General features: G+C 37.6%; 1 protein-coding gene across 1 annotated transcript; it reads right to left on the reverse strand.

Moving 5' to 3' along the window:
• Positions 1 to 6,756: 6,756 nt before the first annotated feature.
• Positions 6,757 to 12,191, reverse strand: LOC107222170 (esterase E4). The gene is made up of 7 exons (XM_015661419.2): positions 11,651 to 12,191; positions 10,649 to 10,784; positions 9,565 to 9,910; positions 9,013 to 9,375; positions 7,909 to 8,072; positions 7,512 to 7,834; positions 6,757 to 7,422 (listed from the first exon to the last, which is right to left on the reverse strand). The coding sequence occupies exons 1-7, from the start codon at positions 11,914 to 11,916 to the stop codon at positions 7,254 to 7,256; spliced, it is 1,767 nt and encodes a 588-aa protein (XP_015516905.1). The 5' UTR covers positions 11,917 to 12,191; the 3' UTR covers positions 6,757 to 7,253.
• Positions 12,192 to 13,225: the final 1,034 nt, after the last annotated feature.

The following is a 13,225-nucleotide window of genomic DNA, read 5'->3' on the forward strand; positions in this document are numbered from 1 at the left end:
CTACTCCGTGATCATGAGATACATACAACAGAAATTACGTGTTCCACTGATGTGTTCGTAAAATCAGTGGCTGGCCAAGGTGACCTTAGAGCATGTAGAAGGCGAGTAGCTAGTTTTAAGTTTTCCCGCCTACACGCGCGACTCAATCTGGCAAGCGGTTGATAAGTAGCGGCGAAACGAACTGATGTTACCATCGCTCACCGCGTGTACGCAGATAATGCAGTGAAATATTCTTATACCTATGGAATGACGAACGGGAACAAACTGATATTTTCATATAACTCCGTATGGACGCCGTATACTTTTCAACTACGCAAATTCATTTAGGCCAAATTCGGCAATGTCAATTTAACTCCATCGGATCGACAAAATTGATGTCATCTAAATAGGCGCACAATAAACATGCACCTGATTTACTGTTAACAAAGTTAGAAACCTTTTCTTGATGCGAAGGATGGGAGATATAGTCGAAGAAGTTAATCAAAGGATGGAGATATATATTTGTTCCTATATGTACCTTATGTAATTTCTGTACATATTTTTAATACTTGACTTATACGTTTAACTGAAGATAATAATATGTATCTTCAGTCAAGGCTCATATCTTTATTCCAAAAGAAGATGCAGCTGACATATCAAAAATTTTTCCCACTCAATAAGTCATATTTTTTATTCCAACTGATTTGTGAATTGCGTTCTTGACGAATCACTTCCTTTAAATAAATTTATATGTATAATGTGACAAAACATTTCTCTTGTTCTTTTTAATTGAGTCTAAGATGCCTTTCTTTTTATATATGTGAATGTAATAATTTGTTGAAAAAAATATTTAACAGTAGATTCAGTTAAGTGGTCTAGAAATCAAGCGGGTATACAAATTTGTCATAAAAATTTTTAAATAATTTTCTACAATACACATCCAAAAGCGAAGACGGGAGTTAATTTCTTACTCTGCATTCCATCTTTTACAATGGGGCTTTTAGACAGATCACCCGTATCTCGAACATACAAAATGTGAATATAGTTCTTTTTGTTATTTTTAGTACCCGGTTAGTACTCTGACTAAACTAGAGAAATCCGAAAGTATTACGATTCCACACGCGTTACACATTATCGAAGCACGAGTTTTATTGACAATGAGTTAAATTAACACAAGATAAAATTTTCATTTGAAAAACTATAATATCTTAGTATTTGACGAGTGAAAATGAGTTCACTTATGCTCGTTTCCACACCACCGCAAGCGGTAGAGCACCCGGCGCGTTTTTTTTTTACGTGGTATCCCCAGTAGGCCTACTCCACGGAGAATACTTGCAAGATCGATCTTACGTTCTTCGAAAAATTTCAAATTACTTTTTTCATACGTTAATTACGGTTAAATGATTTTCCCAATCAATTGGTACTCGCATATGTTTGCAGTTTGTTCGAAACTTTTCAGTTCATATGACCCGTTAACTATTTATTATGGATGAAAGATGACTGTTTTAATTATGGATGAAAGATGGTTGTTTTAATTATGGATGAAGGGCGATTGTTTGTATCTTATTTTTGTATCAATAAAACTCAGTTACCTAGAACAGATTAAAATAGAATTAACGAAAAAAGGACAGTTTAATTAGTCGAAACAGACAAAAGGTTTGATTAACTGAACCCGACAAAAGTTTGATTAGCTGAAAGAGACAGAAAGTCTGATTATCTGAAACAGACAAAACATTTGATTAGCTGAAAGAGACAGAAAGTTTGATTAGCTGAAACGGACAAAAGGTTTGATTAGCTGAAATAGACAAAAGGTTTGATTAGCTGAAATAGGAAAAAAGTTTGATTAGCTGAAATAGACAAAAAGTTTGATTTGCTGAAAGAGACAGAAAGGTTGATTAGCTGAAACAGACAAAAGGTTTCATTAGCTGAAACAAACAAAAGGTTTCATTAGCTGAAAGAGACAAAAGTTTGATCAGCTGAAAGACGGAAAATTTGATTAGCTAAAACAGGCAAAAGGTTTGATTAGCTGAAACAGACAAAACATTTGATTAGCTGAAAGAGACAGAAAGTTTGATTAGCTGAAACAGACAAAAGGTTTGATTGGCTGTAATAGACAAAACGTTTGATTAGCTGAAACGGACAAAATGTTTGCTTAGCTGAAACGGACAAAAAGTTTGATTAGCTGAAATAGACAAAAGGTTTGATTTTCTGAAAGATACAGAAAATTGGATTATCTAAAACAGACAAAAGGTTTGATTAGCTGAAACAGACAAAAGGTTTGTTAACTGAAACAAACAAAAAGTTTGATTAGCTGAAATAGACAAAAAGTTTAGTTAGCTGAAATAGACAAAAGATTTGATTAGCTGAAACAGATGAAGATATGGTTAGCACAATCACATAAGTTTATACACTGACAAAAAATGGGTCGATCCAACGTGATATTCATGTTAATATTTGTTGCTTCGATCATTAATTTTATTGATGAATAAAAAACATTCTAAATTTTTTAAATCGACATCTCTTTCTACTTTCAGTTATCACAGTGAATATCTTTTTCGACTGATCATTCTATAGTTCTCGGTGTATTTGTTAAAAAATTAGTTTTTTTGCCCTGAAACAGAAAATAATACGATCCGTTAAACGAGTAAACAGAAGTACATTTCAGATATATTTCATAAATGCTCACGTCAAGATTCTCCACTATTAGTATACACTATCGATATTTTCGTTTCTGCGCGATGAGCGCCGGTTATCAAATGCCGCGCTTTCTGTGACAACTGAAAAGTATCAAGTCCACGCGCAAAGGCGCTGTGAAACTTGAAAACTTTGTTATTCGTCAAAAAATTGAGCGAAGAGCTGAAAGATCAGCACATCGAGAGTGCTTAACTCTTTTATATATAGACTGTAAGCAAAATTAACGTGCAAAAAAACGCGTCCGATTCCCGTAATTAATTTACGCGCATAAAGCTGCGTCCAATTCCCGTAATTAATTTACGCGCATAAAGCTGCGTCTAATTCTCGTGATTAATCTACGCGCAATAAGGCGCGACAGATTAAACAGTACAAAAATTTTTATTATCTAGGACTTGTCCCAAAACTTCTGTAGAAACCCAATCCGCATCTGCATCTTTTAGATATCAGATACATTGCTATGCGGATTGTTGTTCTCAGATTACAAATCAAATTGAAATTGGGAGGGAGGTTGGAGGGCATGCATTATTGTGTGGCGTGACGGTCGGCGGTCCTCTTCGACGCGAAGTCTTCGAGCTCAGCATCTCTCCCCATCTAGCGTACCACGGAACGCGATAGATGGTCCAGAGATGCGGTTTGCCCATTCAGACGATCACAGAGATTAATCGAATGGAAAAACGATCGGTGATGACTAAATAATCGAATTGCATAACGATTGAAAAATCGTTGCAAAGTGACAAGAAATGGGAAATTTAATCTCGTTAATACTCAAATGTTTACAAATGGTCGACAGACTCGAATGTGGAGTCTTTTGGGAAAAAAATGTCTGTGATCGTTTGACGCTGTGGATTACAAAAGTTAGTAACATCACGGTACATCGCGACCTTCCTACCCTCGCCTGTTTCCCACCGAAGCCACCCAACGGAAAAGAGAGATTCACACACTCATGCATAAACCCCGCGACGGATCCCAAAACGTCCACCTACCTACCCGGTTACCTATATTCGACCTAAACGATTCTCCATTTTTTCCAACACACATCATTCTTCATCATTTGCGCCGTGGTCACTGACTTACATTTTCATTGGTTACCTGTTGGGAGCAAAATGTTTTTGTATCGTAGTCTGCCTTCTCAGAATACAGTATCGCGGTTGTATCCCGCCAACTCTAATATTGCATTTGTTATTTTAGTAAATTTTGGCAGACTATCGGTACATTAACCTTTGGTAAAATTGATTAAAACATCCTGAATGCTAATTAGCATTTTTCTAAGCGAGCTAAGCCTGCAGTTGATCAATACTTGTTGGCTGTTAAAAGATTGAAAATGATATATAAGTTGAAAATTGAATACGTTACGTTATGCCAGACTTTGGAATTTTATCAATTTAACAATAATGTGGATAATTGAATACTTTTGAAACCTCAGGTGAACCCACCACTTAAACGGCATCATCGGTAAATTCAAACGTAGATTATTACATCAGTTACGAAACACAATTCGATCTCGCGAGTGCCGAGTAAGCGATGGTTACCTGTCGCGATGCTCATTCCACTTTTAGCAACGTGTAAAATTTCTAATTTGAAGTAAGCTAGGCTAAATTGCATTGCGAAAAATGATGATTAGACTGAAAGTCAAGCACGTTGCGATTGTGAATGAGCCTATCCATGTAGCTAAGAAATCGAAGATTTGTGTGACAATGGTTACCGCCACGCCACGTGACAGAGGAATCCCAGGGAAATACCCATATCCTAACACATGCAAACTCACCAACGTTGCCGAGAAATGGAAAAGTTACTCGGAAGTCTCTTCTAGAATCTGTGAAAAACAAAACAAAACAATTGAATTAATTTAGCAAATAGACTTTTCAGTTTTAAAATCAATTGTTGCTGTCGTCTATTTTCATATTTATGCATTGCATGTTATGCAAGAACAAAAGTTCAGCTTTAAATGACCACCGTGAATTATCAATCAATAATTAAAATAAGTATTTTTACCTCGACTCTGGGCTGCTCCACACTTTTACACGTAGTAGTTCTTGTAGCATCTCAGGTGCATTGGTGAAGAGACGCACTTTTCACATAATTCACATCTTCACTAATATCTTGTTATCCAAAAATCCGCATTGCAATAACACTCGATTCTACATATTCTACACTCACTCTTTGTGCTGTAGCTGTCTGTTTCAACCGACTGAATAAACTTGCTAACAATGCAACTGTGCATTTGCTGAAAATCAGCCACAAAAATAATAATATTGACACTCGACGCACAGAGACAAAAATAGACATCACTGAATTCTGAAGTTACACAAAACAATGAAAACTCGGGACACGAAATTCACCTTTAACGTTCGCAGGATGTTTTTATTTCAGTAACTCGGTTTTTCTTCAGGCTACACGCAGGCAATCCTCGCGCATTATTCGTAGATGAGTATGCTGGAAATACACTGATCGAGGAACGTGATTCAACCTGAATAATCAGGTTTGAATGTTGAATTGATACCGAGTGCGCGTGATTTCACTCCGACTGCTCGGAAACGACTGATGCCGCACAGCGTTCAAGAGCGATCTAAGTAAGTTCTCTGAAGGATGGAAGACAACCATCCAACCCCCCCCACCTGTGAGCCTTTTCCCATGGAGTGGGGGTAGCTGCACCCGCCTGCCGAGCTGTTCCCTCCCCCCCCCCCCCCGTGACCCGCCACGCAGTTGGTAAAGCGACAGAGAAAGTGTGAGAATTATCTACGTATCAACTTCTATCCTTTAGAGAACTGATTCAAATCCGTTTGCGGGACGCTTACGCCGTTGTTTACGGTTTACGTTATACGTATATCTATATGGTCTCAACGGCCGGATCAAAACACCAGGTAAGCTGCGCGCGATTTAATGTTTACAGGATTCCCATAAACATGCGGTGACTGAAGATAAATAAAGAATGATAGCCTTATGGGACTTTTCTTGGTGGAAAATGGACGAGATAAATTGATCGTCAAGCGGCGTCCTCTGCGTCCTACCTTGCACGGCAACTCAATCCGATGAGCGGTCGGTACGTAAAGACGACAACAATTCATGTTACTACCGCTCACCGCGTGTGCCCAAATGATGCAGAGTCGAATATTATTATGCCTATGGAATGACGAACGGGAACAGACTGAAATTTTCATGTAACCCCGTAACTACGCAGTACGCTTTTCAACTACATATGCAAATTCATTTGAGCCCAATTGAGCAATGTTAATCTAACTCCATTAGATGGACAATAATAATGCTATGTAAATAGGTACACGATAAACATACACCTTATCTACTGTTAATGGAATTGGAAACTTTTTTTTGATGCAACCGATAGGAGAGATAGTTGACGACGTTAATTGAAGGATGAAGTTTTATAGCTGCTTCTATCTGTTGTACCTACCTTATGTAATTTGTGTACATATGTTTAATATACATAACTCATGCTGTTGATTGAAGATATATTATATCTTAAGTCACGTTGATACCTTCATTGCGAACACAGATGCAGCTGACATGTAGAAATAATTTTATTAGTATTTAATTGGGTTCGCATGGAATTCCCCATTTAATATACGTGTATTTGGCTTGGAAAAGGCGGTTTCCCTTAGCCTGTCCCAAAATGACGAACTTGGACCAATATTTTTTTACTCAATAATTTGACACGTATTCTGGCTACTTTATTTCACTTGCGTGAATAACTTTTACGAAATATTTATTTGATTTGATCAACGTTCGAAAAGTCAATGATTCTGAATAATTCAGATCAAATGAAGGAAACGTTGCGTTTCTCGAAGCTCGTGAAGAAGAACCGTTACGTCAGTAACAATCCTATATAGAGAAGATGAAGCGGCCAACTTTTTTCTGCATTCAAGTGTTTAAATTCCTATTTCATATCTATAAATCATCGTTGGGTAAGAATTTTTTTTGAACTTTTACACTTTAGTTCAAGTTCTCGTTCAAATTGACCTAACATACAGACAACATTAAACCCTTTTGTTTCACCCAGTTATTAACATGCTTCGATCCCTGTGAGAAGGTTGGGTAAAAGGACAGTAGTCATAAATGGAAAAATCATTCGGAGGCAGTTGTTGATATTTCAATGTAACACTTAGAATAATAACAAAGAGTTGCATGTACGATTTTTGGATAATGGATCAATAAAAAATTAACGTACGAATATACACATCATGCACAACAATTATAATTACAACTTAACCATATAAATGGTTGATCGGCTTACTAGTACTCATACTCGTTAGGCAAAGTCGCATACACATTTATACATGTTGCGTGGAAGGAAGTGGAGGCCAACACGAAGCAATGTTTTCATACTTGCATACTGCGGCCTATGACACGAGATTTTAACAATTAAAATGTGTCATTTTAGATATTAATTTTGAAACCAGTCAGAATATACCACGTATCATAACTTAATTATGTATGTCGAAGTAGACATCCCTTCATCATATTTTCACTACATCCCTTTCATTCCCCCTCACGAGTAACCTGCGATTGAATACTTTCAAATGAAAGAAAGCAAGGGTATGAACTAGCGGCTGTGACATCTGAATCTATAATTTAGCAGCGTAGAACTTTTCCCAAAACAGCATTCGCTCTTCATGGAAGCCACTTTTAATCTCAAGCCCAGCATCGGGTCCATTGCCGATTTGAAGATATTTTTTACCTGATGCGTACGGTTCCCAGATTATGTTGTCATTCAGAGCTGCAGTGGTCGGTGACCTAAAATCATGTTTTATCGTTGAATATATAGTTATTAATCAAGGAGTGGCGATGCAGTTGACTTCATCTGCTCGTGACTTAATATTCACCCATTGATAGCGAACGATGTCCATAGCTCTACCATTGCATCAGCCAGTCTCAAGTCAGTTTTGCTGAATTCAGTTCCTGGCGGTCCGAACATTTCCTTTGGTCCAGGAAGGAGATAAATCAGTTCGTCACCGTGTGCTGCACCCCAATCCTCTGTGTTACCTCCACTAAATTTGTAGCTGTAGCTGAAGGCACCTTTGTAGTCAAAAGTGCATAGGTACACCGGATTCTTGTACGCAGCATGTGTTATATGCTGCTCAATTTCTTGGTAGACCGGATATGTATACAAGGCGTCAGTTATGAGTTTCGTTAAGTTAATTAGTAGCTGAAAGGAAGACAGAGAGAAAAAACAATTTCGTAAGCTTGCGGCAAATATTTCTTTGGCTTCGCAACACCTACCAATTTTCTGTCAGCAGTTGGATCGCTTAAGTTATAGAACGACTTAACAGCAGCGGTGTAGGCTGCTGTATCAGGTGCCCAAGTGTCATATCTGAATATTCTCAACAAGAAAGAGTCAATGTTGTTTAACAGTTCCTGAGACAGATCTGGATTGTCGTAGTACGCTGAAACCGGGAACAGTACAAGTTATTTAAAACAATTAATGTATTTCCTAACACATGTAGGGTTCATATCTGTAACGGAATCACTCGTGCAGAAATTTGACCAGTTTGCCTGGCTTCTAGCTGTAGCCAGATAAGTATTTACTGGCTGGATCGAAGTCGGTAAAGCCGGATCTGATACTAGTCAGATTTATTCCAGATAAATTAGCCAGAGCAAACTTGTCAAATCTCGACTTGGAATTAGCCAAGTTTTACTTGGAACTTATGCCTAGGGCGAACTATGGATAGCCTGACTTGGCACTGGCCAGATTTATCTGTCCCTGACTAAACCTGATACGTTACAAGTACCGAGAGCAGCCAGAGATTTCGATTACTGCCGGCTACTATCGGGTGAGGTTCATGTAGAACGTTACGTCACATTCGTCATCAGAGCCTAATCAGGCAGTAGGCTGCAAGCCTGATCAGGTCCTGATCCCGGTCGGATTGAAGTCTTTACTCGAGCACTGGTGACTTTTCTCGCTAGATATTGGATAGTTTCCTAGCTAACAGCTGCATTGTTTTATGACGAGAACATACAACAAAAATCCATTATCTGTATGCGCGTTCCCAGACTAGAGAACGGCTAATACTACCCTTTTAGGTTCACTAGGCTTCTGATAGCGATGGAAAAACGCTTTCATATGTATATGGTCTAAGATGAAGATGCCAGAAATGGGTGAGTCGGGTATTATATTCGGGAGAGAGCGATACATGCTATTATGTAAGAAGTCATTTCATAATTGTAAGAAAACGTGGACAATACATGTACGTTGCACATGCTATCAGCTGATTGTCATAATGTGCCGCGTAACACGAGCAAGGGGCGAGAATTTGGCACTGAGCAGGTCATCGCTGTTTATGAAAATGTCTGTTGTTGTCGTAGTTTTGTTGAATGGATACTTGCCTCCAAGAACAACAATTCCTTCATCCCGAGTTACGAGGGAAACCCAAGGTATATCATGTTTCTTGCCGGCGGCGAGAAGATTCGCTGGAGTATCCGTAAGCAACGCGCCTTCTACATCAGGCTCGATTACTGGAACCCAGCTCATGAAATCGAACAATTTCATTTCCCTCAGCACTATTTCGGTATCGTACAGATACGATCCATTGAAACTTCTCAGACAGTCAAGAAGAACGGTTGACGTATCGGTTGGACAACCAAGGTATTCGCCCAACTTAGTTACGCGTTCGGCAGCAACCGACCACGGTTCTGGAGCTATTATGGTGACTGCTGTTCCACTATGTGTCATGTACCTGTGAAAGAGTCCTGTAAATAATTGTGCGATTATTCTCCAGGCTGGCAATAATAACAAATTCACTGAAGCGGAAATGAATTTACTGTGAACGGAGAGATGCAGCGAAGCCATGAGTTTTGGCTTAACCATAAGCTGCACATCACACGTTTATAACAGAAGAATCATCATGTATCTTGCCGAAATCGGCTGGATCTCCTCACCTTTTGTCAAAGGAGATAACGTTAAAAAATGAACGCTAATGGCGCCTGAACTTCCACCGAAGATTGTGACTTGATCGGGATCACCACCAAAATATTTGATGTTCTCTTGGGTCCATTTCAAAGCCTGAACCATGTCTTTCAGATTATTGTTTCCAGGTGATACTTCGTTACCGGTAGTCAGAAATCCCAGTATTCCGAAACGATAATTTGGAATGAGAAGCACTACGTCCTTATCAAGGAGGAAGCGTGGACTCCATCGTTCAGGAGTGCTCGTTCCAAATTTAAATTGTCCACCATAAATGTAGACCATCACTGGCAGTAACGTGGAATTTTTGCTCTTGGGAATCTACGAACATGTACCAAAATAATCTCTTTAATTTTTTCATCAACTTTCACACGGGATAAAGTATTGCAATGAGTGTAACAAGTTTAAAAGACTATCTGTTGGCATTTTTTAATAATACGCTACCAGGGAAAGCAAGAAACTAAACGTGAACTGCGAACATCACTATTTGCCGGTTACCCTATTATGTTGTTTAATATAACGATTGAAGAAACACGAGTCTAGTGTCAGAGCAAAGATTGGATGATTTTTGAACTCAAAACTTTCTTCGATCCTTATACATTCACAATCAGAAATCATTAAAAAAATGGACAGTTATCTTTTTAATTTCAACTGGGTATTTTATGAGTAAGAATACATAAAAAAAAAAAACGAAACAAATCACAGCGCCTTCAAAAAAAGTTTCTGATATTTTTTTTAATCATATCTAGATTTATTCAATCCTATTTCTCGAATTTCCAGTCATTAATGGAATGTAAAATCGAATAAACGAACCTAAGATCATTGCACTGCTATTTCTCGATTTTTCACATTAACTATTTTCCTCGTGTTTCGTAGTTGAACAAAAATCATACAGTTATCCGACAGATTTCAATTGTTTGCTCTTCAAATACTGTACGGTGTAGATTGGACAGTAATGAGATGAACAAAGTTAATTACAATGGTTAAGATGGCAAAAAGAAAGTAATGGTAACACTACTTCCAATAAAAAGTGGACAGCGACTTAACGGGATGGCATACCCGTGGCGTATAAATATTGAGATAAAGGCAGTCTTCGTCCCCAAAGAGCTTGTCCTCTCGTTGAATACACGCGTTGGGATTACTGCCAGCGTCAAGAATCCCATTCCAAGGACCAGCTGGTACAGCTTGCTTAAACCTGGATCAGAAGAACCGGGAAACTGGTTTTTGTCGTATCTTCGGTTGGCTGATTCATTTTCCAAATGTTCTAACTGCTAATCATGATGCCAAGGTACCTTTCCTTATCTGACTTCAAACAAGTTTTGACAGTCAAAACGTGATTCGAAAATTTCTTGAAATTCTTTTTCCAAAAGTTTGATTCCAGATGAATCTAGTGATAACGCTGTTTTTATTAAGACAACTTTTTGATCACGGAATATTATCGATTAAGAATCCTTAGATTGTAAGAACCGCCAAATTTTTGCCAATGAAAACATGGGAATGCAAAGCCAAACAGTCATTAGAAAAATCAGGAATTTTCACATGTATAACGAAATCCCAAAAGGCATAAAAACGAAGATGATGCGGTTTTGGAGGGTGGTCGACTTGAGCTGGGTCGTCAATTAAACTGTTGATGATTTTTGAGTTGTTTTGAAACAACAGTAATAAAAAAATGTGTATAAGGAAAACTGACGCGCCAAGTAGTATACAAAAATGTCAAACTATTTTGCCCTCTTCTACTATTTCAGAATGCAAACTGTAATGGAAACTCAAGATAGAAAAAAAATGTCTACTACACTGGAAAGTCATTCGTGTTCCAACTAAACATATTGGTGCAATGACTCTGTACCAATGTTTATCATCAGTATCCATAGAATATCTCGATCGAACCTTGATCAATCAATTATAGTTGTTGGGATAGCAGTATCAATATCAGTGGTCGCTGAGTGACCTTGTATAAAAAACAAGCAACTGATGTACAGTTAACCTATAGTAGATTAATGATTGATTGTTTACCGCTTATGCGGAAACTTTTAATTTCTACACTAATTTATTATTGCAAACCTAAGATCCCCAATCGGTGGCTCAGCGAACGGGATTCCCTTGAAGGCGAAGAATCTTCTACCGTGGTGTGTGACCATATTGATACCTCTAAGTGTTCCCTGAGGTATCGTCGTTTCCGGACGTATCCAATCCTCGCCGGCAGGAATCCTTCCATCTTTTGTCGGAGTAATACCGCAGTTCGCAAGACATGTGCTCAGTAAAAGTGCCTCCAACAAGTACGCGGTTGCATTATAACACGAAAGCGAGGCTACCGTTTCGACAAGCATGACTACAGCTTTCGAGTATTCTAATATAACTGGTACTACTTGATGTTCAAAGATTATAATCTGACTTCTTTTTATCTCGTGACATTGAAGTATGCCTTATCATTTCTCAACATCCAAAAAATTGTATAACAGTAGTTGTGAGGTTGTATATTTCAGGTCTTTCGATTCATGGTGACAAGGCAAACCTCGACTCGGCAACAGGAATGTCAGTTTGCATCATTCGTGACTACTGCAAATACTTTGAATACTCAAAATTGATAATCAATTACAGTTATGGCTGCTATTTAATTAAAATTATTTTATTTTTAAAATATCTTTCAAATTAAAAATATCATTTGTGTTTTTTCATCTCAAGTGGATTTGAATAAGTATTTTATATTTTATATTCGAAAGGAGAATATATTCAATCAGCCATTTGTCAAAAGCCTCTGTCGAAATGGATTGACCATATACTTTATCCGAAATTCCGTAGCCGATATTTGAAAACAATTCTCTCCTATTGCAACATATGGTGATAGAATTTCTAAGGCTTGACTTACCTTTTAACTTGAAGTGAGTGTCTTAAGCGATGCATCCATCATTGCGTTTGAATCTATTTCCAGTGACCGTGAGTAAAGAGCGTGTGATTGTGATAAGTAAACAGTGTTTACGATACCTTTTTAATAGCGACTGTTACTTATTATGGATCCAGCGATAATTTTCAAAACTAGAGTTCTTATTTCATTGATGTAACAGCTGTTCGTAAAATAGAATATTCGTTTACCATTTTCATTCGCAATAGAATATAACATAAACATGCAGTTGCTTACCCGAAAAAATAATGCACGTACAAAACAAAAGTACATGTAACCGGGTATATCTCAATTATTAGAAAAATATGAGTATTTACACTATGCGTGTCATTTCACATTACGTAATTCATTTTAAATACTAATGTTAAATTTTTAATTTCAGATGGAATTAAAAGCGTTTTCATTTGTCCAATAGAATAACATTTTGAGAAGAATTTTCTATGAGTCATGAAATGCTGCGCGTTGCAACTATAATGTCACAAAATTCATACAAGAGAACAGTAGCCATGATCGGCAATGTTTAGTGAAAACGGTGTAACGAAAACTCAGTGCAACGTGCTGCCTGAACAAAATTCATATTTTATGTACCCGAAAGCTTATTTAGGATCAAGTTCTAAATTCTAACAAACACGTATTACTAATACCAGTAACACTTTTTTTACGCATAAGTTCAGCTTTTTATAAAATTGTTGCTCACTGTAAATTGAATTCTTGAAAACGATCGATGCAGATTTTCA

The sequence above is a fragment of the Neodiprion lecontei genome, chromosome 3 (assembly GCF_021901455.1).
Source record: "Neodiprion lecontei isolate iyNeoLeco1 chromosome 3, iyNeoLeco1.1, whole genome shotgun sequence".
NCBI classification, from domain to species: domain Eukaryota; kingdom Metazoa; phylum Arthropoda; class Insecta; order Hymenoptera; family Diprionidae; genus Neodiprion; species Neodiprion lecontei.

Excerpts from the sequence above, each read along its gene's own strand:
- LOC107222170 (XM_015661419.2), bottom strand. The coding sequence starts at position 11,916 with ATGCTTGTCGAAACGGTAGCCTCGCTTTCGTGTTATAATGCAACCGCG. Across the intron at positions 10,785-11,650 it reads CCACCGATTGGGGATCTTAG|GTTTAAGCAAGCTGTACCAG; the intron begins GTTTGCAATAAT and ends CTTCTGATCCAG. Across the intron at positions 8,073-9,012 it reads AGGAATTGTTGTTCTTGGAG|CGTACTACGACAATCCAGAT; the intron begins GCAAGTATCCAT and ends TCCCGGTTTCAG.